Genomic DNA, 27,860 nt, shown 5'->3' on the forward strand with positions numbered 1-27,860 from the left:
GCCAACTATAAATCAGGCATAAGATGATTTTGCTGCACAGACTGATTGTGTACAGTGTAGACAAGCTCAGAACAGACACATTGAATAAGGGAATATGTGATTCCCATAATGTTTACAAGTTGTTTGAATGAAGGGAGAGGTGGATATTATACTAAAGCATCAGTTCCTTAATAGTGAGAAGATGATTAGCTAGTATATTTCACCGGATACATTAGATTTGCTCACAAGGTGAATACAGAGATTTTAGAGTGCAACTATGTTTATGCTAATACTGTATGAAAAGTAATACATACATTATTTCCTAATGAATCAAATCCTTTACCAAATATTGGATGTAAAGACACCTTGGCATCACAGACTGAAATGTGATCATTAATGTGCAAGTTATTCTCTTGGTTGTTGACTTGAGGCATCAATATTTATCAAAGCACATTAAGTGCTAAGTGAGTCTTAAAATGGTGTCAAGCTTTATGTGAATTTGAGAAACCCCTTCACTTGGGAATGACACAACATGCATGGACTCGGGTTATGAAGTCTTTGCCTACATGCATTTAGAAAGGAGACCTAGCAACCCTTAAATCACCCATACTATATCCAATTTAAATGGAAAACACAGCTGGAGGGTGGGAATTTGCTTCATACTTTAAGTGGACTTTTCTTATGCAAAGGCAGGACTGAAGAGTTAAATCCAGGCTTGTGTAAATAAAACATTCAACGCTACACAGTCAAATCATTTGTAACATCATTCAATCATAGCTACCGTGTATGATCGCGTGTTCACTTGAACAACGAAAGCTGACAAAATGTCATACAAGATCGCTCAAACATCCTGACATATCTTCAGCAATAGCAGGCTATGATCCATCCCTGATAAACAGATTGCATATGATTATGCTGAAGATGTGTGACTATGTACTACTGTAGTGTATATGAATGTAAAGATTGACCTACAAGGTTGTTAATGTAACACCTGGCACTCACAAAATGTCATAAAAGATTGCTCAAACATGACATATCTTCAGCAATAGCAGACAAATAGGCTACCTACTATGATCCATCCCCAATACACAGATTGCATATGATGCTGCTGAAGACGTGTGAATCGAATACATAGGACCACAATGGAAACAAGCGCTTAGCACTTTTTTCGTGTTATCCTTTTAGCATCATTGCATAATTGTACCACTGTACTATTTTGCAAACTGTTAATAAAGCATTCAATCAAATCAATCAATGACTATGAATGTACTGTATATGAATGTAACATTGTACCTACAAAAAGTAAACAGCACCTATAGTCCAAAATTGGACACAAATAAAACGGATCATCGGAGATACTGTGTTGTTTTAGCCTGGGATCAAGACTATTATAGATGTATTTTATCATTTTTTCCCCACGTTTGCATATCTATGATACGAAAGTAAAAGTCAGACTCGATCAAATACATCTGTGATAGTCTTGATCCAGGGCTATTAGGTCCATGCCACTCGCAGCTCACCACCTCCTCCAAAACCCTTTCATTCAGCCAACAATGAACAGCAACAACAACCTCCACCTCCACCAGCACCACAGTATCACGTAGTGCAGGTTGTGCCAGCTAAATAATATCAGGGCTTGTGAATCGAGTGCGATCTGTCCCATTCACACACCATTCAAAACAACATGGCTGGTAGTGGTTAGCTGTGCTGTGGCAGACAGTATAGCTAACGCTGCTAACCTAGCTATGATAGCCCAGTTAGCTTGCCCTCCTCCTCCTCGCTTGTTATTATATGCCTGTTGTTACATTGTTGTAATTACCTGGCGGACAACAACAACACAAACAACAACAACCAGCAGCAGCAGCAGCCAAGGAGGGGGATCAATCATCCCCTGACACTAGAGTCAACGACAACAACGATTAACGTATTAGCAAGAGCTATTAAGGGCTTTTCCTCCACTGTATGTCATACTGTACACAGTGACACACACACACACACACACACACACACACACACACACACACACACACACACACAGTAGTGTAGTACTGTACTGTACTTAAGTTTGAGGTATTTGTACTTTACTTGAGTATTTCCAATTTCCAATACTTTTACTTCTACTCCACTACATCTCAGAGGCAAATATTGTACTTTTACTCCACATTAACCACTTTAGCCCTATTTTATACATAGGCTACTTGAAAATAGCTGATCTACAAGATCAGATCAGATCTTATAGATCTGCTATTTTCAAACATTTTAGTACTTTTACTTTTGGTACTTTAAGTACATTTTGATGCCAATACTTTTACACACACACACACACACACACACACACACACACACACACACACACACACACACACACACACACAGTACAGACTACAGTACATACAGGGGGATTCATTCACTGCTTTGCAGAAATGATGATACTCATCCATTTTGACCAATAATAATAATAATCGCTGTCACTGTTGCTGTGATGTGAACGGATTAAGGACATTTGGGGGCTGATTATTGTTATATAATATGACCCAAAAAAAGACGTTTATTATTTTCAACAGAGAAACAGCTGAAACTCAGTAGAAAATAACGTCATTTGGGGGGGGGGGGCGTCTGGTGCGACCAACACAGTCTTTAATGAGTGTTTATCTATTAAAATGCTTGTTGTTTTTTGTTGTAACGTTATTATTAACAGACTATTAGTGCTTTCTTCTTCTTACCTCTGGTCAGATCGAGCGGTACGTTCTCTTCTCCGCTGTCATTCCGACCTGTCACACACACACACACACACACACACACACACACACACACACACACACACACACACACACACACACACACACACGTTATTGGGGAGACATAGACAGAGAGACAACGGTTATTGAGAGAGAGAGCGAGAGAGACACACACACGTTATTGGGGAGACATAGACAGAGACACAACGGTTATTAAGAGAGAGAGAGAGAGAGAGAGAGAGAGAGAGAGAGAGAGAGAGAGAGAGACACACACACACACACACACACACACACACACACACACACACACACACACACACACACACACGTTAAGAGGGAGACAGAGACGGAGAGACAACGGTTATTAAGAGAGAAAGAAAGAGAGACAGACAGACAGACAGACAGACAGACAGACAGACAGACAGACAGAGAGACACAAATAAAACACACACATTGAGGGGGATACATACAGAGACAGAGAGACAACGGTTATTAAGAGAGAGAGAGAGAGAGAGAGAGAGAGAGAGAGAGAGAGAGAGAGAGAGAGAGAGAGAGAGAGAGAGTAAAAAAGCAACGGCCGCCGGCCGAGAGGCCGTCGCTCGAGCGGCACCGCGACGACCGTAAAAAATGTATCATTTCCCACAACGAGATCTCGTCCAAGGCGACAGTCAGTCGTAGATAAAAAGCTTGTTTTTTCCCCCTCGTTGCTTTCTTTCTCTCTCGCTCGCTTTCTGTTTTTTTTTTACCTCGCATCCGCAGACTTCGGATAGGACGGCCGCGGAAGCTGGCCGCCATGTTTGTCCAGGAACATAATACACACACAACACCGGAAACTTCGTGACTTCTCGCGAGACTAGAGCGATGGTGGTGATGATGATGATGATGGAGCTTGGCTTGGAGGAGGCTGAAGCTGCGAAGTACTCACAATCTCTTTTTTTTTTACCCATTAAGAGTTAAGACCTGAGGGCTGAGGCCGATTCAAAAAAGGTTTTGTAAATCATAACAGTTTTTTTTTTTTAAACATATACAAAATAAATAAAGATATTTTGTTCCAGGGACCCCCAGAAGCAAATATTTCAGTTACAAATGTTCGCTTTAAAAATGTTTACTTTAAATATATATATATATATTACATATAATATATATATATTCAAAGATTTGCACAAATTTTTACGATTTTTCAAAAATATCAGATCTACAAGCTCGTAGTGCGGCACCCGGTGCCACGCTATGAGCTTGTATATCTGATATTTTTGAATAGCCAAAGACATCTACAGTGACACAGATGTGCTCCCGGTCTTAATGGGTTAAGTAAAAGTATCAATACCCTTTTGTAGAAATAGTCTGTTACAAGTACAAGTTCGGTATTTGATTAAAGTAGGCCTACAAAAGTATTGGCATCAAAATGTATAAAATGTACAAAATGAAACATCCTTCGCAACAAGGTAACTGGCATTATAAAAACAGCAGACAAAAACTACCATGAAAAAGTTGATGAAAACATGAACAAACCACGGGAGCTCTCTGGAAGATATTTAATCAGTTAGACTGCAGTAAGAAACAGAAAACCAGATCCGCAAACATCAACATCAATTCGGATGGCACGCTAATTACAGATAAGCTGGATGTGGCAAATCACCTAAACAACTTCTTTGCAACCATAGCAACCACACTGGTTAACATACTGCCCTCTCATTCTGGGCTATATGGGGTAAAGCACTAACCTCTGACTCTGTCAAATGGAAGAAGCTTGCGATGCAAATGAGATTTCCGGAGGGAGGGGGGGTTTACCAGGCTAGTAAAGCACATCCAAGCATTCTACAAAAATCTAGGTGTACGCGAAGATGACTTTAAACTCACCATGCATGGTGACAACTGATGATGTGTTTAAAAAACTGAGCACCCTACAACAAAACAAGGCCACCGGGCACGACAACATCCCCTCCAAATTTTCTCAGAGACGCAGGCCCCCTCTATTGGCCCAATTATTGCCCACATAACATAACTCTCCATCAGCCAGGGGCACGTCCCGCAAGATTTCAAACTAGCGAGAGTCACCCCTCTGTTCAAAAAAGGAAGCAAATTAGACCCTGGCAACTACCACCCTGTTTTCTATTCTATGCTATTCTATGGATACTTTATTAGTCAGAAATGTAAACAGCACAAGGTACAGTCAGACATTAAGGCTAAGTCCTGGGTTTCCATTGTGGTCCTATGTATTCAATTCACCAACATAGCATAACAAATAAACTAATATGTGTCATCAACAAATACAAAACACTATGTACAAAGGAGAAAAGGGAAAAACAGAAAAACGTCAGCAGTGAATGACACCTCCTTTTCTATTTCTATGGGAAATTGCATTCTCCTTCTACTTATTACAGATTCATCATTACATTGATGGACGCAAAAAAAACAAAGAGGCAAAATCATGTTTATCGAAATCAATGATGTGAAATCTTTATTGGCTACATTTACAGATCAACCAGGAAAACAAAAGCACAACAAAATGTATTCATCATTAATATGCAGAAATATTTATACTGTATGGTATTATGAGGCTGTCTAGTGATTCATTCATGCCATTGTCTTGGCTCCATTTATATTTCAGTTTATAGTCAGTTTGGTTTAGATTAGTTTAGTTTAGTTTACATTGATCTAAAAGAGAAAAAATGCTTTGTACCAGATTTAACCAATTTCCAACTATAAAACAGTGCAAACCTATCATCTCTACTACAACAACCAACAACCTATTGACATCCATGCAGGTGAGCACACAGACACGCACATGAATACGCACACGCACACACACACACACACACACACACACACACACACACACACACACACACACAACACACACACACACACACACACACACACACACACACACACACACACACACACACACACACACACACACACACACACACACACACACACACACACACACACAGACATCATCATTGGTATCAAAACAGAGCAGAATACAAATATCAAAATATATACATACTACATCCAAAGTGTCAAAAAAAAGAAGAAGCAATATTTGGGAGTGAAAAATTAAAATAAATTATAAAATGATAACAATAATCATAAACATAACCATAACCACATGAGCGCTTCTTGTTGTTTCAGCCATCAGTTATCATAGATGCAATCTTTTGGGGGAAAAGAGACATTTTGAATGAATATTTTTAATTGTGTTTGTCTGTTAGCACAAATATCTTTGAACAATATCATTCGAATTTTATCATATTATGATAAAATTCAAATTAGCAAATTCAAACACTGACACATACGTACCCTCTCCGATGTCATCATAGATATCGTCATGCCTGTTTAAAATGAAAAAAATATAATAATAATCAAATCCATGAAACACTGTACACAGAGAGAGACTCGGCCATATTTTGCATAATCATGTGCATATTCTCTCTGAACTGGTTGTGTTTCTGTGTGTGACACAAATAAACTCACTGTGCAACGTTCACCATGGCCACATAGCCGACTGAAAAAGAACAGCATAATTATAATTATGTATATTTTTAAGAAGTACACCCACTCAAACCAACCTGTTATATAGTAGGGATGGGATGATATGAACATTACATGTCACGATTATTGTGGCAAAAAGTATTGCAATCAACGATATTATCGCGATAATCAAAATATGCTTAAAACCTTTTTGCCGAATTGATTTGTGTAGAGCAGGGGTCTTCAACAGGGGGTCCGCCAAATCTTTGTGTGATAGATTTATTTTTTTACATTAACCACTTGAACCCTAGCATCCCTTTTCTGAGGAGAACTTTAGCCAAAAATAGCAGATCTACAAGCTCTCAACGCCTCGCGCTGCGAGGCGTTGTGAGCTTGTAGATCTGCTATTTTTGGCAAAGAGTTATAGGTGTAGAGGGAAAAAAGAGCAGCAAAAGTTTGAAACACAATTTTATACAATATAGAGGGGGTCCCTGCTTCATCTCTCTCTCAGGTAGGGGGTCCTTGGCCTGAAAACGTTGAAGACCCCTGGTGTAGAGTGAAGTAAGAGTGTACTAAATGCGCTCTTTACAGGTTTGTTTTATCAAGTATACAATTTCACCATACATTTGAATATCCGCGATACGATTATTATGAGTGGTTTTTCATTACGATAAACGATAATAACGATTATCGTCCCATACCTGTTATACAGCGTAAAATAAGTGTAATGCAAGCTTACATTTTCCTTCCCTATTCCTGCCGATCAGTTTGCCATCAACAGCGTCTTCAATGACATCAATCTCTTCTTCTGGGTTCAGAGGCAAATCTTTGTTTCCCCATTTCTTATTGGTCAAAGTCGTTGCTATAGTAACACTGTACAGCACCCGGATTTCTCCTGCAAACTAAAACATGGACAATTATAGAAGTTTGAGCAACAACCAATAGATGATGATGGGCTCAAAGGTCAAGACTGTATGTTATTGCACAACCATAGACATGCAGACATACAGTAGCAAGAGCTCTTACTTTAAATTTCTTCCTGAACTCTTTTTCTTCTTTGTCAAATATCTTCTTCTTCTTTGGATCCATCACCTCGACACTATGGAAATAAAAAAGACATACGTGTATACAGATGAAGAAAAAAAGACTTAATTGGTCATTATAAAATAAATAGCAATGTCCATGTCTAACAAAAACAAACTTTTCAATATTATCCATATTGCCTCTAAGATGTTCGGATTTTCGGACACACCTACACTTTCAAAAATGAACAATAATGCCATCACACATACTGTATGTAGCACAGGGGTCTTCAACAGGGGGTCCGGGACCCCTAGGGGGTCCTCAGAGTTACTGCAGGGGGTCCGCCAAATCTTTGTGTGATATGTTTTTTTTACCTTAACCACTTGAACCTTAGCATTCCTTTTCTGAGGAGAACTTTTAGCCAAAAATAGCCGATCTACAAGCTCTCAACGCCTCGCAGCGCGAGGCGTTGAGAGCTTGTAGATCGGCTATTTTTGGCAAAGAGGCTATAGGTGTAGAGGGAAAAAAGAGCAGACTAAGTATAAAAAAAAACTTTAATCTGAAACACAATTTTATACAATATAGAGTAGGGGGTCCTTGCTTCATCTCTCTCTCAGCTAGGGGGTCCTTGGCCTGAAAATGTTGAAGACCCCTGCTGTAGCAAATAGCAAACACTCACAATAGCAAATGACACTTGACACTTATCAGCTCCTATATCGTCACTACAGACTCATGCCATCTGGACAAAGATACAGAACTTTGACATTCGTTTCAGTAGGAGTTTTGTCCCTTCAGACAATCTGACTCTCTAATATGATGGTTCTGTGTACACTGGGGACTTCATGTATTGTCTTGGTGTTGCAGTATGTTGTTGTGTGCTATGTTGTTGTGTGCTACATCATTGGTTCACAAAGTGGGGTCCGGGGACCCCCAGGGGTACTCGAGGGAGTTCCAGGGGGTCCACAGCTAAATGGTGGATAGTTAGGAACCAAATGGATCCTTATGGGGCTTTAACTCTGAGAGTGTACAAATCGGGTCCATTTGGTTCCATTTGTACACTCTCAGAGTTACATTAACGTTGATTTTTCAATATAAATTGTGGTCCCAGAGATATAATTGTCATTAAATGGTGGTCCGTAGCCTAATGCATGTTAAACTGGGGGTCCTTGAAATTAAAATGGTTGAGAATCGCTGCTAAAGCCGTAAAAAACGTCTCTTATTGGGCGTCCCTGACATATATTTTCAAATGGGGGTCCACGGGCTAATAAGTGTCAATTTGGGGGTCCTTGACCTGAACAAGTTTGAGAACCACTGTGCTACATGGTTATGTGTTTTTCTGTTGGAACAGACTGTGAAGATGAATATCCCTGAGGGGACAATAAATACTATTATTATTATTATTATCATTATCATGTGTGCCTCTGAGCCTTACCAGTTGAGAGGCGGTGGTGCGGATCCAACATCATCATACTCCTCATCATCTGAGGACAAAAGCACAGTTTATTTTTAACTTTACTTCAGTCAACTCTAGTAATAACAATACCAGGACTCTGAGAGTTGTCAATAATGACAATGACATTGGTAAAAGCTGTGTTTATATCAGGGGTCTTCTATGTTTTCAGGCCAAGGACCCCCCCTAGCTGAGAAAGAGATGAAGCAGGGACCCCCTACTCTATATTGTATAAAATTGTGTTTCAGATTACAGATTTTACTTAGTCTGCTATTTTTTCCCTCTACACCTATAGCCTCTTTGCCAAAAATAGCCGATCTACAAGCTCTCAACGCCTCGCAGCGCGAGGCGTTGAGAGCTTGTAGATTTGCTATTTTCGGCTAATGTTCCCCTCAAAAAATGAATTTTAGGGTTCAAGTGGCTAATATAAAAAAAAAAAAGTAAAACCACACCCAGTGTGAAGTGGGCGGTGTGGTCACAGTGGTCATCACAGTGATGGAAGTGATTCACAAAAAAAAAAAAAACATAAAAGTGTTTTTTTAAGTGCATAGTCCTATTTATAGGGCTATGCACATGTGTCATGTGTTTCTAGCCAATCACAGTCCTGAATAGAGTCATGGTGGCCAATCACGGTGCAGGGTTAGGGGGGTACACTGGTGGCCAATCACAGCGCAGGGTTGGGGGGGTGCAATTGGGTCGATGTCCAAACCTCACATATAGGGGCGGTTGCACCGCCCAAAAAACAAAATCGTATCACACAAAGATTTGGCGGACCCCCTATAGTAGCTCTGAGGACCCCCTTGGGGTCCCGGACCCCCTGTTGAAGACCCCTGCTTTAGATGATGACATGTTTACTTACCTTCATATCCAGTCGGTGGTGGTGGAGGGGGAAAGCTGAAAAAGAGGGTTGTTTACTATTGACGTACATATTGTACAGTGTGTAATTATCTACAAAGGTTAAATTGCTCATACATATAGACATTTCCATTGGGTGTGGTTTGGTTTAATAGCATGAGAGCAAACCTCATGTGTACAGAAAGACGGTTGCAATAACAACGCCAACCACCAGGTGTCTCTCAAACATAAGAATATACAATTCTAAAGCTAGAGAAGGGATAGAATGATGCTGTTCTGCAGACAAACTTTAATGGTAGTGGAAATAGTAGTGTTATATATATATATTATTACCATTCATCTTCGACCACGATATAATCATCATCATCATCATCCTCACCTGTTTTAAAAAGTGTACAAATGTTATTACAAAGAAACCATATTATTTCATTATAATACTAACTGTCGTTGCGAAGGAAAATCCAAACAACCCATCACTCACCATTTTGGCCTTGTCCATCACTGAAAGAAACAGGTCAAAGGGAGATTATTGAAATGCCTGAAGGTTGGTTTTAGAGAGCTTTTATCTCTTAGAAGTCAAATGAACTAATGTAGTCCTATTGCTTGTTTTGTGGCATTGTTCTTGCTACAAACCTGGAGACATCAGGCCCAATATCATCATAAATCTCTTGGTCTGGTTCTTCAGACGAGTTAGACAGAAGCGCCCTTGAGCTCTGTTTTTTCAAACGATCAGTGTCAATGTCAATAGAATCAGTCTTCACGTAGCCATCTGAAACAGCAGAGAACATCTCATAAACAAAGAAGAAGAGGCCATCTTTTTTATTTGCCACACACTATGTGTGTGTGTGTGTGTGTGTGTGTGTGTGTGTGTGTGTGTGTGTGTGTGTGTGTGTGTGTGTGTGTGTGTGTGTGTGTGTGTGTGTGTGTGTGTGTGTGTGTGTGTGTGTGTGTGTGTGTGTGTGTTAGACCTGTCACAATTATTACATAATGGTCTAATTGCAATTATTTGAGATAATCGCAATTATTTTGTCAAAATCGTCATAATCGTTTCCATGTTGAAAAATGTTCATATATTTTCAAACATTTAAAAAAATGGTGGAAATAGCAGATCTACAAGCTGTTTTTTGAAAATGTTTTACCAAATATGTCAATCATTTCTTTGTATATTTAGGTTATGTGTCATATCTGCCATGTGCAACTTCAAAGCCTAAAAGCCAAACAGAAATGTAATTTTCTAAGACAAAAACACAATTAAATCGTTAATCGCAATCATTTGAGTGACAATTAATCGTCATGTAAAATTTCATAACCGTGTGTGTGTGTGTGTGTGTGTGTGTGTGTGTGTGCGTGCGTGTGTACTGAGTAACTTACAGCAGCCATCAGTGTTCCTGGCCAGCCATCGCCCCTCCGGGTTGTCTGTGACTCGTATTACGTCTATGGTCTCTCCCTTCTTCAGAGCCAGATCTGTCTTTCCTTTTTTACAGTCTATTCGTACCGTTGCCTCGAAGACTACCTGGACTGGCCCTTTAATCTAAAGGTGTGGAAAAACAGCTGTCATCTATATTTGCTGCTTGACTTGAATTCGTATAACTTAAAGGAGTAGTTCACCCAAGAAATTACTTCTTTTCAATCAATTACACACGCCATGCAGCCTTGAATTCATGGAGATTTTTTAGTTTTTGTCACATTCCTAAGCCAATAATTCAATGACTGGGTGGCTGCTGTACCAAACTCAATTCAAACTCAATTGATTAAATAATTGGCTAAGGAATGAGACAAAAACAAAAAAATCTCCATGAATTCAAGGGTTCACGGCGTGTGTAAATGATAGAAAATAAGTAATTATTTGGGTGACATACTCCTTTAAAACTGGGTCTCCAAGTTTCAAACCACGAGTATGAGTGAATGAGTGCAAGGATTTAAGTAATTTCATATATTGTGTTGATTTTTTAAGTAATATTTAACTTTGGTAGTACCTTGGGTTGTACGTCGTCAATACAACCCTGGGCATGAGATAAGTCCAAATATTGTTCATCATCTTTATCTGTTGTTTCTGTGCTCTAAGAAACCAGAAATAGCTATTCCTTTTACTTTCATTTTATGGTGAAAATGTCTCAAAAATCCCACTTTTACCACAACGAATGCAAACTGCTTTGTTTGCATTTGTTTAGATTAGTATTTTTTGACAGAATGCAAGTTGTTTGCATTTTTAAAAGTGTTTCAACAAACACTGTTTCCGGTTTCTCACGCACAGAGCACAGAAGTAACAAAAAAAGATTATAGACTTATATTATGTCCAGGTAACATAAGGTTCTACCAAAGTTGAACATTGCTGTAAAGATAAGTAGTAACCTAAAGAATCACATAATATCCAATCAAATCCAGTATAAATGACATAACATAACACATCTGGAGAGTCGGCTTATCCTTTTTACCTTAAACTTCTTTCTAGCGTCTTGTTCCCTCTTCTCGTTGGCTTCCTGCAGTTTCTTCTCCTGTTGAAGCTGTTTCTTGTCCTTTTTCGTAATTTCCTTTGAACTGTTGGTTTCTATCGTCTCCTGCGCTGGCCTGATTTGCAAAAAATAGATTGGAACATTGAATTAAGTATTTAAGTAATTTTAAGGTTAGAGCAGGATATTGCAAATTCCAGCTGTACTGTAGAACACTGTTATGTCACACTCTGTTGCTAATATATCCAGCCATTTCTGTGCTAAATCCTCACATTGACAAGCGCGCCGGCATGAGGGAAAAAGTCGGGGGACATTAGCTGGGGGGGTTCTATGGTGACGGTGACAGGTTTCTATGGTGACTTTGGGAGTTGGCTATACAAATGTAACCAAATGGACTCCTCAGAATTTAATTAACTAACTAACTATATACACTAAGTAGCTCTGGATAAACAGATTGTAAATGTTAAAGTAATTTTCAGACTTTCTATTGAAGGGACATTCAAGCTTTACACTCTATACAGTGAAAGTTAGAAGAACTACATGAAACATTGCATTTCAATAAACATCACTTAGTAATAAGGAAGTCAGAATAAATAATGAACATATTAGATTAGATATTATACACATAGAGCTCTTTACAATGACGGACCAAACCCTAATGGAATCTGAAATTGGTTTCCGAAATCCAAGTGGAGCCGACATAAAAAATAAGAAAAAAGAAAGACGCACCTGGACGGCACCCATTATTTTATGGACCCGACAAACCCCAAATGCTGTTCTAACACAATATAGGCGAGCTGTAGCCTACTCCATGCTGTAGCAGCCTACAATAAGAGACATTGACAATGACATTAAATTGCATGTTTTCACCTCGATTAATAAGGAATCGGATCCATGATCACACATGCACTTTGATTCAACGGCGGTATAGTTTGATGCGCTTTGAGAGTGCACTCTCGGCTCTCACTTTAACTGACGGGGGGACAACTTTGTTCCCCCATATATTGGCTGCAGTAATCTGATCCCTGGTCAGTCAGTCTATCATAGCAGCACTTGATTCTAGCTGCCCGAGCCCCGCGGGCATCTACTCAGTTCTTTCACACCCACAGCCAGCATACACAGATCAACTCTTTGTGGTGTATTCTTGTCTGACACCTGGTTGATGAGTTGAGAGAGGAACTCCAAAATGTTAATGAAGTCCATGATCATAACACCAGAGGCAGCTCCACAAATCATGCTCAACCCAGATTTGGCTCAACGAAGGGAATGAACTCGTTCTCATGCAGTGGCGCGTGCATGAGGTCACCCTGCGCGCGCGCGAAATTTTTGTGCGGTTCTGGGCGGGTTGGGTTCGTTTTTTTCCAGTTTCTGGTTACTTTATTTCGGTTTTAGGGTTAGGATTCGGGTTAGGTTAGGGTTATGTTATTTAATTCTTATTTTTGCCTGATTTTTCCGATTTATTATCAAAAAAGTACTTCTTTTTTTTTTCTTCCCTGGAGCCAGGGTATGGCAGCTGCAATAGCCTGCCATACCCAATTGACGCCCCTGTTCTCATGCTATTCATCAAAAATGTGGAATGCCCTACCAAAAGGAGTAAAGGAGTGTAAAACCCTACTCACTTTCAAAACTGCCTTAAAGTTACACCTTCAGGAGGCTGCAATTGAAAAATGCCCCCTGTCCAAGTCCTAACCTACCCCACCCCCGCACCCCCCCCTCTCTCTTTCTTCTTTTGTAAATATTTTTCACTCTTCATACCAGTAACCTGTAAACTGATTGTATGACATTCTATAGTAGTGTGTATATCTGTCTGTCTCTTATATGTCATCATGATTTGATGATTTGATGATGATTTTGCTCAGTGCTTTAATGAGTCTTCCAGTTTAGTAGACCTCGTATTGTGAATTTCTACTTCCATGTACTGTTGTTCTCATGTCTTACTAAATAAAGTACATCAATCAATCAATCAACTGCAAATACAGTAGCCAGTAACAGAGCGGTCATTGCGGCAAGGGGCAAACATGCAGCCAATACACAACGATGCAGCGCAACAAAATGGGAAGCGGTGGGGTGCTAGACAAGCACCGGTCAGGAAAATAAATAAATAAATAGACCAGTCAATCGCAATAGTGTCCCCCCCCCCCAATAGTGGAGGGCCATCCAGGCCCTTCTGACTGAGAAAAAGATAAGAGTCAAACAAATTCCTCTCACCATCTTTCATCAAGATCCTCATACATATCACCATCACTGTCTTCTGCCTGTAGGAAACAAGGTGATTATAAGACACTATAGGCTATAGGTGTATAACTGTAGTCCCGGGTTTACAGAAGGTGGCATAACTTTGTTTGATTGGCTCCGCAGCACATTTGAACAGAAAACAAATGGCACCTTCATATGTGTTCCCGGTTCAAATCCACCTTCTGGGAAGTACAGTTATGCACAGAGGTCAAATCTACATTCTCACAGAGTTATAACACGCTCGGATTGGTGTTAATTAAATACAATTTCACCGATAACATTGATATGTAATGTATTCTATGTCATGATGATGAATTGAGTATACGATGGGCCACAATGGAAACAAGCCCCCCAGGGATTTTTGTGTTATCCTTTTAGCATTTCTTTCCCCCCACTGTTTTCAAACTTGTTAATGAAGTATTCAATCAATCAATCAAAAGCCTGCCATGTTTTTACCTTTCTGTATTATTAAAGAAAATAAATATCAAACAAGGCAGTGCTGAATCAAGTTTCTGTTACAGCATATTTCTGACCTCAAATATTTCCATAAACATATTTTAATATACTCTTCAGCTTTAAAAAATAAATTGTTTATAATGCATCTGCCATGTTTGTTCAGTTCAACATACAGCACCGCCCTCTAGTGTCTAGCATAATATCTTAGCCACCATAGCTCTGTGTGGAAGATTGATTGACATGTGGTTGTCATATTATTTGTTTCATCTGGTCTTTAAGGATGAGTTGTGTGGAATAATGATTACCTCAATCTGCTGCGATAGATGCTCTGTAAAGAGAACAGAACACAGGGGTAATATGACAATCATGTTTCTTAATATTCCTCATTTGTTTTGGAGTAAAATGACATTCATTTGTGGGGTGTCAATTGACAGGTTATATCGTCTCTGTCGGGTGGAAACCTGTCCAAAACCTTTCCCAGATTCAAATTCAAAAATAGCAAAAAGTAGCAGATCTACAAGCTCAAAACGCGCCGCTTCGCACCGCAAAGAGAACACATAACAAGAAAACACAAAAAGTTAGAATATGGAGATAAGAGGTTTCTGCCCGACAGCAACGATATATTGATTTATTTGGTGTATTCATTGAAAATCAACCAGCACCTCGGGAGGGAAGAGACGGTGTGATGGGCTTCATATCCTCCTCAATATCTTCATAGTTGTCATCAGAGCTGCTCCACTCCTCTTCCGCCTGTGGTTGTGGGCTCCTACAACATGGTGAGAAAGAACAGTTGCTAAGTAATGTTGCTAGGAGACATTTGAAAACCCTTCTCCACATCTGGTCAGCTCAAACTGAAAATAACCTGAACTCATAATAAGTGAGCATTTTGTAGCACAGTTATAGCTTACTGAAAAGTTTTTTTTTTGTTTAGTTTTTTTCTGGTTGTTTGATCATTCCCATGGAAATGGTTACAGATATTAAACTTTCAGGTGTCAGCTGTGTTATTGTTTACAACCTGAAGCAGGATACTGTAGCTACAACAGAAAGAAAAGCCTCACAATTGGGTCCTGTTTAGAGATTGATTTGTTCCTCAATCCTCATTATGAAACTGTCAGACTACTTGTGAGATACATTTGTTAAAAACAGCTTCCTGTGTCAAACAGAAAACCTATTGAGAGGCCGCGGTGGCCGTTCAGTATTAATAATGTGTGGTTGAAGTGGTTCTCACACAGTGGTTCTGAAGCGGTTTAATTTCAAGGACTCCCAGTTTGGTATTCATCAGGCAACTCTGAAAATGTACAAATGGAACAAAGTGGACCGTATGAGTCTGTAGTTGAGATATTAGTACTGTGCTCAGTTTGGCCACTGATTCTGGGTTTGTCACTGTTCACCTCGGTGTCTCACTCAGAACACAACTTAAAGGAGAAGTTCACCCAGGAGTCGTTTCTTAAATTTAGAGTAGCCAATATTTTTAACCCCTTTTTCTCCACAATCTAGTCGTTACGCCAATTAATTTCTCCCCACACACATTTCTGTGTTTTCACTGGTGTTGTATCCTACTGACTCCCCTGCCAGTGAAAAGCCCCCACCGGGAGGACTACTCCTCCCGCCCAACAGTCCCAGTCCCTGCTGACAGGTGTCGCCCCAGCCTGTAGGAGTACGTGCAATGACCAATATCACCCTTCCCACCCGGCTTCCATCCCCCAAACATGGTCCAAATGTGTTCGCATAGACGCCCGACAAAGCTGGGTACACCACGGTGGAATCGAACCCACAACCTCCGTGGTGGTGGGCAGGGACTTTACCACTGTGCCCGAGTGCCTTGTGAAGCCTTATATTCATGGAGAATTTTTTGTCTTTGTCGCATTCCACACTGAGCCAATAATTTGATGACCGGCGTCTCCGGTAGGACACTCAAAGAGTCCTACCGGAGAGTCCGCCGGTCATCAAATTATTGGCTTAGGAATGCGACATAAACAAATAAATCTCCATGAATTTAAGGCTTCATGGGGTGTGTAAATGATAGAAAATATTTTTTTGGGGTGAACTACTCCTTTAAGGCCAGAATTTCAGCATTAAAACAAATAAAGGAGAGGCTTGATGCTGTTTGTCTCCTTTACTTTCTTTCCTTTGAAGCAACACAGTACAGGGCCATAGGAGTTTCTGTCTGACTGTGTGATTCTGATTATAGGTGTGCGGTTTTGCTTTTCATTCACCCACACACATCACTTGCGATGAATATACTGTAGGTGTGTGGTTCTTCTTTTCATTCACCCACACATCACTTGCGATGAATATAGGTGTGTGGTTCTCCTTTTCATTCACCCACACACCCACATCACTTGCGATGAAGAAGAAACAGTCACTGCACTGCATGTCTGTGTAGAATGTCTCTGGGATTCACTCACTAAAACACTAGAGATTTCTGATCCTCTGACGTCAGGTACGATATACCAGTGGTTCTCAAACGTTTTCATGTCAAGGACCCCCAAATTGACACATATTAGCCCGCGGACCCCCATTTGAAAAGATAAGCCAGGGACCCCAATAAGAGAAGATTTTTACGGCTCTCTAGCAGTGATTCTCAACCATTTTAATTTCAAGGACCCCCAGTTTGACATGCATTAGGCTACGGACCCCCATTTAATGACAATTCTATCCCTGGGACCCCAATTTATATTGTACAATCAATGTTAATTTAACTCTGAGTGTACAAATGGAACCAAATGGACCCGTTAGGGTCCATTTGGTTCCATTTGTACACTCTCAGAGTTACAGACCCATAAGGGTCCATTTGGTGGCTAATCTATCATTTAGCTGGGTACCCCCTGGAACTTCCTCAAGGACCCCTGGGGGTCCCCGGAACCCACTTTGAGAACCAATGCGATATACAACACATGGTTTGGCTCACCCTATAAGATTGCCAGCACCGATTATTTAGCAATAATTGTCAATAGCCTGACCTATACGTTTGATATGACAACTGTAATGAAAATAATATATCATTGCTGTTGGGCAGAAACCTCTCTCCATATTTTAATTATTATTTTATTTTTTTCGTAAACGAATGCCCTACTTCGTCATAGTACAGTGTCACACACGAAAGTAGCAAAAATAGCAGATCTACAAGCTCAAAAAAAGGTTTGAGCCTGTACATCTGCTATTTTCACATTTGAATCTTGAAAAGTAACAGTTTTAGACATGCAAGGTTTCCACCCGACAGCAGTGATAAATAAAATAAAAATACTAAAATATATACATTTCTACAGAGGTTCCATTTGTATACTCTCAGAGTTACAGATCATTTGGTCCCACAAGGACCCCGGGGGGTCCCTCGACCCCACTTTGAGAAACAGTGCTACAGTACAGTATATAGTATTTGTGCAGCAATATGCCGACAGCATTATAAGACATAGTGATATTGTGCTATAGCTGTACTTACGTGGCAAGTGAGCGGAGCTTGGTCTGGAGAGATCCTGTCAGTGGTGGGAAAAGTATTCACAATTTTTACTTAAGTAAAAGTATCAATACTGCAATGTAGAAATACTCTGTTACAAGTAAAAGTCCGGAATTCTAAATTTACTTGAGTAAAAGTACAAAAGTATTGGTATCAAAATGTACTTAAAAGAATCAAAATTAGAAAGTACTCATTAAGCAGAATGTCCCATTTCACAAGATTTCAAATGTATAAAATGTATAAAAACCTTTTGCAAATAGCAGATCTACAAGCTCACAATGTGTTGCATCGCGACGCATAGATCGGCTATTTTCAAATGGCCGAAATGTGTATGGGCTGAAGTGGGTAATGTATATTTTGTAATGATACTCAAAATCTACAAAGTAACTAGTAACTAGTAACTAAAGTTTTCAAATAATTATATCTAAAGTCAATCCTGTATTACTTCACATATACCATGCACATGACATATACCATGTACTTTGAGGAACAAGGAACAAACGACCAGAATGTTTGTCATATTAGTAATCACGTAATATGACTTTTAAAAAAAGTCATATTACACATCAATATTATGGTCTCTCACCGTCATTCAGAGATACTCCGTTCTTTTGAAACCGCTGTAAGTCTACATCGGGTGGCCTGTTGGGCTTCTGTGGAGGACTTCCCAGAGAAAACTGGGGAGGAAGGGGCCTCTTCTTTGGAAGAGAGGGATCTGTGCTCTCCGTTAGTGAAAAAGGTTCATCTGGTGTTCCAGACTTCGGTTTCTGGGTTGTTGGAGGAGGTTTGGGGATTACAGGGGTACCGGGGTTAAAAGTTCGGAGAGCCTCTTTCGCCACAGCAATACCTCCCGTAGCACCTTGCTTTTTGTTAAAAGAGTTTTGCAGGTGCGAGAGAGAAGGAGGTATAAAAGTGGCGCTCTGGTCCCTTTTGGGGATAGATATCATGCTGGGTGTCTGGGACTGGGCAAACTGGGACTCCTGGTACGATGAGGTGGAGGGTGTCTTCGGTTTGGGGGCGTCCGGAGGTTTGGGTTTGGGGGCGTCTGGGAGTTTGGGGACGCCTAGGAGTTTGGGTTTGGGGGCGTCTGGGAGATTGGGGGCGCCGGGGGGTTTTGGTTTGGCGGCGTCCGGGGGTTTGGGGGCGCCTGGAAATTTGGGTTTGGCGACGTCTGGGAGATTGGGGACGCCTGGGAGTTTGGGTTTGGCGGCGTCTGGGAGTTTGGGGAAGCCTGGGAGTTTGGGTTTGGGGACGTCTGGGGGATGCGGGGCAACAGCGGTAGATTCTGTCCGATGCTCTTTCATCCACGGGGGGTTGTTGCCCGGGGCAGGAAACACGTTGGCCTTGTTGAACGCGGCGTTCACCGGCGGTTTGAGCACTGGAGGCCTGGGGAAAGGGATGGTGGAAGGCTCGCTGTTTCCAGGTGTTAATGCAGGCTTGCCTCTAAGCGCCGACGGCTTGGGGAACGAGGGCTCGACGTCCTCGGTGCGAGAAGCCCCAAGGGTCCCCATGACAGGCTTAGGAAGCGAGAAGCTAGCGGGGGTGGCCATAGTGGCCTCTGATAGAGTCCTCTCTAGAGCGGCCATCTTGGCTTGAAGGGAGGACGCTACCCTGGGCCCTTTGGGCTCCATAGCAGGGCCGCCTCCAAAGTTGAACTGAGCCCTGCCCGCCATTACGTTTGATTCTCTTTCCTACAAAGAAAACAATAAGTCCATTTTAAGTCACGGAAAGCTTATACCCTGATGTCTTGCCTGCTCTCTGTCTCCATACATCTTTTGTTCACATCTGAGGGATGAAAGTGTTCAAACTAAACAATAGATGTCACTAACGACGCATGCCTATATCGTTGCTGTCCGGCAGAAACCTCTAATCTCCATATTCTAACTTTTTGTGTTCAAGTTACTTGATCATACTACAGCGTCACACAAAAGCTACAAAAGTAGCAGATCTATAAGCTTGTAGATCTGCTACATTTGCTATTTTTGAATTTGATTCCTTAGAAGTAACAGTTTTGGACATATTATGAGGTTTCCACCAGAGACGATATGTATTATGCGTGCTTATGTATACTGTATTGTGTGTGTGTGTATACTGTGTAATGTACTGTATACTTGATGTTTTGTTTTTGGCCTTTTGTTTCAAACTCATATACTCATACATGTATATATATTGCTACAGATGTATATGTAAGACAATAAATCCAAAATATTTAAAGGATAAAATAAAAAGCAAGAAAATATAGCCCAAAATGGTCAAGAGGCAATCAAGTGAAGAGACTATGAGACCTAAGAGACAAATCATTCATTTACCATTATACACTCATGAAAGAAAAGCATCTTTCCATTAAAAAATAAAAATGCACGTACCGTACAATACGTTGTGAGGATGTTAATCTGACAGAGATACTGTGACACTGCACTGTCCTTCACAGACACCGTTCCACTACAGGAAGTGTAAGGGACATGTCACTGTTTTAATGAGACAAGAAATGAGAAGTAGCTTCTATGAATATTATTCTACTGTCACAGACACCGTCGGGGAGCAGCATGAACTACACAAACAGTCAAGTGTTACAGTAGTATAGTGACAAACAGTGGCTTATATATTATTCGTTTTTCGGTTTAATGTATTGTCAAAGCGACTACAGGTGATACATCATGGTCTAATACATTTAAAATGTAAAATAAAGTCTCACCATCATCCCAAGGAAGAGTCAGCATACAGTGTGTTGTGCAGAGCAGCTCACTGTGTGTACGATCTGATCTACTTCCCAATTCGGACTTCACATGAGTCAACATCTTTGTGCATGTCGTGAGATAGAACCGTCTATTGGGCAAGACGTGTGTGGTATACATTTCTATACACAGTGCATGTGGGTAAGGAGAGTGAAGTAACTTCCTAACAGGAAGACAACAAACAACACACACATGAACTGCATTTGCATTTTGTTGGCAGTCGGCCTATGTATGTATGTAGGCACTGTCATTGTATTTTTAACAGCAGATAATGTGTCCAAGGCAAATTTCCCTTGGGACAATATAGTTTATCTTATCACATACACTGAGTGTATATGACACATGCAAGGAGTCTGACAATCCTTGTCCCTCATTAACTGGGTTCTTGTTTTGTCCAGTTTATGTGCTCATCCAGTAGAACCAGATTCTCTTCCCTATGAGGTTTTCAATGCAGTCAATTGTTTTGACTTTAAATGCACCATTTACCATTTAGATGAACACAGGGTAGTCTTACTTTGTCTAACCACAATTTGTCACTTTTGTGTGGATCGTGCAAACTAAGCTGCTAACTCAGCACAAAGTTGGTAACTGTCTGTTTGTGTGTAAACATTGTTGGCTTTCGATAATATCAGTGCTTTATACAGTAAAAAAAAAGTATGTTAGGTAGATGTAACCTCAACGGTATATTTAGTCATCAAACTTTTTTATATTTAGTCTTCAAAAAGTCACATTTCTTACTAACACAGGTAATACCGGTAATTCATTCACCGCTACTTCAAGGTGATAAACTTTAATATTAAAACAAAATATACTTTTATGACTGACAGGTATCTAAAACAGTTGTTATACACCTCATCGTCAATAATTTATTCTGTATTTCATGCAGTGGGTACATATGCCATTCTCTCGAAAAAGGTGCAATCACTTTCCCAAGCACCAACAGTAAAGTAAACTTTGACGAATATGTTTTGTATTTGTGAATACGTCTTTTAAGCAGCACTGTTTCACATGAGTCTGGTTGCTGAATGGCATGTGTCAGAACTGTTTCAAAAGAGTGTGGTTGCCGAAAGGAGTGTGTCAATGTCCTGTATAGCTTTGGATGTTCTCTGGAGTGCTTCTGCGATGCAGTTGTCATCCACTGGTTCGCTAGAAGTATCTTCTTTCATTGCTGTCTTTTCAAGAGAACTTTTAGGAGTTCCTGGTAGATTGCTGTTCTCCAACAGAACTGGTAAGACGTTAAAGAACATGTTTATTAAGTAGTGTCTACCAAAGCTGACTACAAGGACAACATGAGTGTCAATTAGTGTAGAATGCAAAAATATATAGCTTGAGTAAAAAATTCAAACTCCCCCAAAATATCTGTTTATGCACCCAGCCCATTGAACCATGATAGTCGTTTAAAACCTCAAGGATACAGTTAAAACGTTTTATCTTCTCCAGTTCTGTATCTACGAGGTTTGATCTGAAAGTGGACAGAAAGTCAGTCAATATAAACAGCAGTTCCTGTTAGTTAAAAACACTTACTGTAAGCTCTATATACTATCATACAATAAATATATAATAATATATTTATTTAATATAATAATATAATATATAATACACCTCGCAAAGCAATGTGTTGTGAGCTTGTAGATCTGCTATTTTCTCTATTTTTGAAAAATAAAAAAATAAATTGAAAGAACTTTAAATAATTTGAAAACATCATAAAATGTGCCAGTGAAACACCACTCACCGGCTTTGTTCCATCTGTGGCATTAAAATGTCATGTTGTACATTTGCACCACTGCATACCTCTTGTTCAAATGACACTGGCTGAGAAAAATGTCTGTCCTGTACATAGAAGGAAAAACAATGTATTCGTTTTTGGTCGTAATTTCAATGATGTATAAGTTTTATAGCACCTGTAGTACATAGAATGTAGCTCAAGGGGCTTTAATAGAATACGACAAATTGACAGTTGACAGAAAATGGTCAAACAAATACAAGTAACTGTTTTACAGAAGCTTACATAGGCAACACTACTGATAACATTAAAACTGCAATCATTAACATTCATGTCCTACACGGGTTTTGACCACAAGATTTCTCAATAGAAGAGCAGGGAGACCAACAACAACAACCACAGTTATGTATTAGTTATAACATTTTCTACCATACAGATTGGTTAACATATGTTTTATTCACTAATAAAGCAAAGTTATGGATTGCAGCTTTAACATAATATGTATCATTTGTAGATCAACACTTTAACCTGTTCCAAACAGCTGGGTGTGGCTGAGAGCGTTAATGAGACACTGGCCTGGTTGTAGCAAGTTAGGATCCTGCAAACAATGCAACATGTTTGTTAAAAGACAAGGATGATGAAAGAGTGTTGCAGTTGGCATCAAATACATTCTACTGTGCTGTTTTCATTCTAGCTTACTGGTTCTCAACATTGGGTCTTGGGACCCCCAGGGGTCCATGAGGGGGTTCCAGGGGGTCAAGTAAATAGTGATAGTTTTTTTACATTGTAAATTGGGATCCTAGAGATACAAATTGTAACAAATGGGGGTCCGTCATCTAATGGATATTGAAGTGGGGGTCCTTGAAATTAAAAAGGCTGAGAGTAACTCTTCTAACTTACCTGCTTGCAAGACTCACAATAGATTCCAAAGAGTACGCCTGTCCAGGTACATCTGGTGGAAGGCTGTTTAGATGATACGTTACCTCTTTCACCTAGAAGACAGTTCACCATGCATACATTTATAATCATTTCTATTGTGAAAGTAGGACATTGGGTTTTCATTGTAAAAGGCACTGGAAAAACACTTCCAGTCTACATAAAATGCACCGCGAGCAATCGAGAGTGAGCACTTTCAGAATGCATTGAAGTGTTATGACAGATTTCCACATCCTCCTCACTATTGCTGCATTCGAGACCACCCACATGTAAAGTGATTCAAGACCTGAAGCAATTTAAACCTAACCTAATTTTTCTTTTTTATATAATTTTTCAAAAATTGCCAAAATTGCAGATCTACAAGCTCACCGCACACCATGTGAGCTTGTAGATCGGCTATTTTTGCTATTTGTCGTACGACAGTATGTCAAGTACATGACAGTTTACCTCCACTGAGTGGGGCTCAGTTCTGTGGTGGGTGAAATAGCTGTTCTGGACACCGTTAGACCGGATGACTGATCCGTCACCTAAGGAAACCTCTATGACTGGAATAGTTCCACTGAGAATCCTACATAGGACGGACACACACACACACACACACACACACACACACACACACAAAAACACATTTTGCTTGAGCTACTTATAATTTTTGTGCAAAGTTTTGCTTTGCTTTTCCACACTTTTTAATAAAAATGTAAAGCTCAGTAGTACAGTACCTGTAGATCACTCCTCGACACCAAATCACTTTGATCAGTTCTGATGTAAGGTCTGAATGTTCTTCGTCTGACAGGAGGGGATCGTTGAACTTCCACCTAACACAGATGATTAGATTCAAATTCTAGTTCAATGTATTAAACCAGCAAATCACATGACATTACACGCTTAAATGTAGAATAAGCAGGATTCCCCCATTGAAATAGCATAAACTTATCCTAACATTACCCTACTCAGTTATTACTCTCGTGACTCGTCCCATTGGTAGCCTGTGTTAGTGTCAATGTCTGCAGAGATACTTGTGCCTGTATTTATAATTTCTGGATGTTTTATACAATTCTGGATGTCAACCTTTTGGGTGCGACTGCAATCAAAATACAGCTCCAAAACGTGACTAATTCTCACGTTGGCTTTCCCCCGTTGGCAAGAACTGAAGGAGAGGATGGAGATGAAGAGTGACGAGGAGTTGGGATACTTTCTCTTGGACCTGGTTAAAGGCAACAGAAAGCTAGACTTGGTGGGGTTGTGTTTAGCAGCAACAGAATTCTAGACTTGATGGGGTTGTGGGGTTGCGTTCAAAGTGAAACCACTTTCATCATCACTTTCATCATGGGTTCCCTATTTTGGGGCATTTCCCTATTGTGGGTGTCGTTTTGATAGATGAATGAAAATCCAACCAAAGATTTTCTAAAATGATGTGACACGTTGAGAGCTTGTAGATCGGCTATTTTGCCGAGCAACACCGCTGTACAACAAAGTGGGGGGGTAGGTCTATCACTTATACCTGTGCTGATGAGGCGAGGTGCATGTGAGAGGAAGTGCCTCTGGAAGACAAGACTTCCTCTCTTCACAGGATTCCCCTGTCGTGTTCATCATCCTGCAGGTCTGGCTGGAGTCTTCATCTCCAGGAGGCTTGGAACGATGAATGGCCCTGTGGTGGCGAGCCAGAGAGACAGGGTAGCGCCACATGGGGGCGATGTGAGAGCAGGAGCAATGATGGACCACCGCAGTAGAGTGGTACATCTTCTCCGGCTTAGATGATGGAAGGAGAGTAAAGTAGCAGATAGTAAAGTAGCAGATAATATACGTAATAGAATGAATAGAAGATTAGGATGAAGAGAACAGAACAGAACACAGATAACATATAACAATTTAAACAAGAATTCACCCAGTAGAGTGCAAACCGTCTGCAAACCTCTATCAAGGCTAAGAAATCGTCCCGGTTTGCTTACAGTATTGTAAAGTTAGGCCTGCTGGTGGCGCTAGAGGAAAGAACAATCAATGTGCACAGCACAATTTGTGTCTTGTATGACTACGGTCCAAGAGATACTCCAATTTGGCCTGATGGTGGAGCTAGAGGAAAGAATAGGCTTCTATCTCTTTCTAAGGATGAAAGAACTTGAAAGAATACCTCCATTGCCATGAAATTCATGAAATAATTACATGGCAACATAGCAATCATGGCATTTACGTTTTTAGATATAATGGCTAATGCATGACAAAAAGTAAAAAATAGGTGACTCATGTGAGATTCACAGGTGCATTTGTAACTTTCTTACCATGCATTACTTTAGCTATTTATTTTCAATAAAGGCTTTTTAACTTTTCCACAGGAGTGCCTTGGTCGTTTTTCTGTTTTGTTCTTTCGACTTTCTCACCATCGTACCAAAGAGCACCTTGGTTAGAATTGTATTCATCTGACAAAAAGACATGCTCCTTTCTCTGTGTTTCATCCTTTTTAGATACGTTAGTCAGATAAACTCCTTGTTAGAGGTACAGTACATAATATTCTGATACCCATGACACATATAAATATGAGACATGCAGAATGCATTGCTCGGGGGCCTTTACCTTGGGGTGAGCAGTGCGGTGGGTGCTATTCTGTGGAGAACAAGATCTGTGCACCTCCTCCTCCTTCTTCTTCTTATTTCTTTTTCCTTTAACCTGATTCTGTTTGCTTTCATCGTTGGTGGTCTGGAGGTAATCAGTGATGGCCAGGTTGCTCTGTTGGTGGTGGTGGTGGTGATGCTGACTGACTGATCTGCCTTCGGGTTCTCCGCTTAGAGCATGCAACCCGTGGTGCTGAGTCTGAGCCTGACTGAGGCTGCACATGAACTCTACAGAGAACTCCTCCCCCGAGGATGACAGCGTTACGCTGGCCCGCCCATCCACTGACCTGATGACAGTCTCACCACAGGGTCTGAGCTCAGCAGCACCACAGGAAGACAACTCGGGCCACTCCACATATGGGTCAATACTGAAAAAAGGCTAAAAGGAGAGAAAGTATGATTTGCTGGTGGAAGGAGATGATCGAGTAATCTATTATACCACCTGGATTAGGCTTTGGACAATCTATCAATATTATATTGATATTGTGATATTAGCCTAGTTACTATAGAAAAGAAAAGTGATATTATCTTCACGATACAATATAATCCTCACAATTTTGATATTGAGGTATTTGGTCAAAAATATTGTGATATTTGATTTTGTCCATATTACCAAGCCAGTATTTTTGCAGCAGCGTATGCAAAATACTTTAGGCAGAACACAACAAGCACACCAGAATTATGTGTGGAGGAAAAGACATGCAAGCCCTTGTTACCTTTATGTGAGCAACAGGAATAAGTTCCCCCGGCAGGTATGGCCGAGGGGCATATTTATTCCTGAATGCCAATACATCCACCATTAAGTCCTACAAATCAGAAGGTCATGTTGGAGAGAAAAGGTGTTAGCACAATATCAATGCATTTTTTTTAAGTATCTGTACCTTACTGAAAAATTAAAAGGGGGGGGGGGCTCTAAATTGCAATACAGCAATGCATTGACATGAAAAAGAATATGTATTGTCGAAGAAAGAAGTTACAAGAGCGCTACTGCATCCCTCAAACCAAGGGAAGGGAATAATAATAGAGACATTAAACACTTGTCTCAAGCCCAAATGTAATAAAGGCTTTTTAAACCACCCTGACTGTCTGGACCTGGAATTTTTGTTATGCCCTTTGGACATGATTTGTCCTCTCTCCTGAACATGTGGTTTGGAAATGGTACTTTTACGTATTTTTAAAAGAATGTAATTTTGAAGAAAGACAGACAGACAACCCTAGCCCTCGAATGACTACATTTCATGTATATCACAGCCATTCTAGGGCAAACTTGACTGAGCAACTTTCAAATGTAGTTAAGCAATACATCTTCTAGGAGGAGTACCTTGTAGGTGCTGATAGCAAATCTGGTCCTCTGTCGAACCTTCTCAGAGGTGTACAGAGGGTGCATGGTCGGGTCAGGAGCTTTGACCAGCACGAACTCAGACCCGCACGGTGATAAGAGCAGCCGTGATCCGTCTTCATAACGTACATCCACAGACTCATCCTCATACATAATCATCATATTAGTAGCGACCACCACGTTGGAACTTGTTGCCATCATAACATGTTCTTCTGGGTTGACAACATAGAGGTATAGTTGACAACAGCTTGCTGACAGTTTGCAGGGGCGGGGAAACTCAAACAGTGTGACGTCATCAGACGGAGACGTGGGTTCATTGGGTTGTGTTTGTTGTGCAGGGCAGTGATGGAAAAAGTACTAAGTATCAACACTGCAATGTAGATATATACACTCTGTTACAA

General features: G+C 40.4%; 3 protein-coding genes across 5 annotated transcripts in view; all 3 read right to left on the bottom strand.

Moving 5' to 3' along the window:
* The window catches only part of LOC311044198 (rapamycin-insensitive companion of mTOR-like), a 43,498-nt gene extending 39,973 nt beyond the window's left edge, over window positions 1-3,525 (bottom strand). Inside the window, exons 1-2 of the mRNA XM_084055630.1 lie at window positions 3,464-3,525; window positions 2,703-2,750 (exon numbers count right to left, since the gene is read on the bottom strand). Of these exons, the coding sequence (XP_083911756.1) occupies window positions 2,703-2,750; window positions 3,464-3,512 (97 nt within the window). The 5' untranslated portion in view covers window positions 3,513-3,525. The remainder of the gene's footprint in view (window positions 1-2,702; window positions 2,751-3,463) is intronic.
* A 1,631-nt stretch (window positions 3,526-5,156) lies between these two features.
* Window positions 5,157-20,852, bottom strand: LOC311044324 (FYN-binding protein 1-like). Its single transcript, XM_084055817.1, has 19 exons — window positions 20,816-20,852; window positions 20,487-20,588; window positions 18,707-19,811; window positions 18,106-18,139; window positions 15,326-15,429; window positions 14,969-14,991; window positions 14,181-14,227; window positions 11,958-12,090; window positions 10,894-11,053; window positions 10,156-10,291; window positions 10,004-10,023; window positions 9,856-9,901; window positions 9,527-9,561; window positions 8,650-8,698; window positions 7,221-7,293; window positions 6,934-7,096; window positions 6,198-6,228; window positions 6,024-6,055; window positions 5,157-5,878 (listed from the first exon to the last, which is right to left on the bottom strand). Exons 3-19 carry the CDS (start codon window positions 19,791-19,793, stop codon window positions 5,859-5,861), a joined length of 2,193 nt encoding a protein of 730 aa, XP_083911943.1. The 5' UTR covers window positions 19,794-19,811; window positions 20,487-20,588; window positions 20,816-20,852; the 3' UTR covers window positions 5,157-5,858.
* Window positions 20,853-21,799: 947 nt separating this feature from the next.
* cUnh5orf34 (chromosome Un C5orf34 homolog) lies at window positions 21,800-27,679 on the bottom strand. Of its 3 annotated transcripts, none has more exons than XM_084055125.1 (11): window positions 27,442-27,679; window positions 26,837-26,926; window positions 26,083-26,499; window positions 25,016-25,263; window positions 24,234-24,329; window positions 23,962-24,082; window positions 23,479-23,570; window positions 23,107-23,176; window positions 22,588-22,685; window positions 22,271-22,317; window positions 21,800-22,080 (listed from the first exon to the last, which is right to left on the bottom strand). In XM_084055125.1, the coding sequence occupies exons 1-11, from the start codon at window positions 27,658-27,660 to the stop codon at window positions 21,902-21,904; spliced, it is 1,677 nt and encodes a 558-aa protein (XP_083911251.1). In that variant the 5' UTR covers window positions 27,661-27,679; the 3' UTR covers window positions 21,800-21,901. The 3 variants fall into 3 exon arrangements, 2 of the variants coding, with proteins under 2 accessions (XP_083911251.1, XP_083911252.1); XM_084055126.1 differs by having other exon boundaries at window positions 21,882-22,064; XR_014600639.1 differs by having other exon boundaries at window positions 21,996-22,080; window positions 23,496-23,570.
* Between the last annotated feature and the right edge of the window lie 181 nt (window positions 27,680-27,860).

The sequence above is a fragment of the Gymnoscopelus microlampas genome, assembly GCF_963454915.1.
Source record: "Gymnoscopelus microlampas genome assembly, chromosome: 4".
NCBI classification, from domain to species: Eukaryota; Metazoa; Chordata; class Actinopteri; order Myctophiformes; family Myctophidae; genus Gymnoscopelus; species Gymnoscopelus microlampas.

Bases quoted from the DNA above. Each gene is read 5' to 3' on its own strand.
- cUnh5orf34 (XM_084055125.1), bottom strand. From the start codon at position 27,660: ATGATGGCAACAAGTTCCAACGTGGTGGTCGCTACTAATATGATGATT. The intron at 25,264-26,082 runs GTAAAGGCCCCC...CCATCATCTAAG, and splicing joins ACCGCACTGCTCACCCCAAG to CCGGAGAAGATGTACCACTC. The intron at 22,318-22,587 runs GTGAGTGGTGTT...GTCCACTTTCAG, and splicing joins CCACAGATGGAACAAAGCCG to ATCAAACCTCGTAGATACAG.
- LOC311044324 (XM_084055817.1), bottom strand. From the start codon at position 19,793: ATGGCGGGCAGGGCTCAGTTCAACTTTGGAGGCGGCCCTGCTATGGAG. The intron at 15,430-18,105 runs GTAAGTACAGCT...ACCATGTTGTAG, and splicing joins AAGCTCCGCTCACTTGCCAC to GAGCCCACAACCACAGGCGG. The intron at 9,902-10,003 runs GTGAGTGATGGG...TTTTTAAAACAG, and splicing joins TGATGGACAAGGCCAAAATG to GTGAGGATGATGATGATGAT.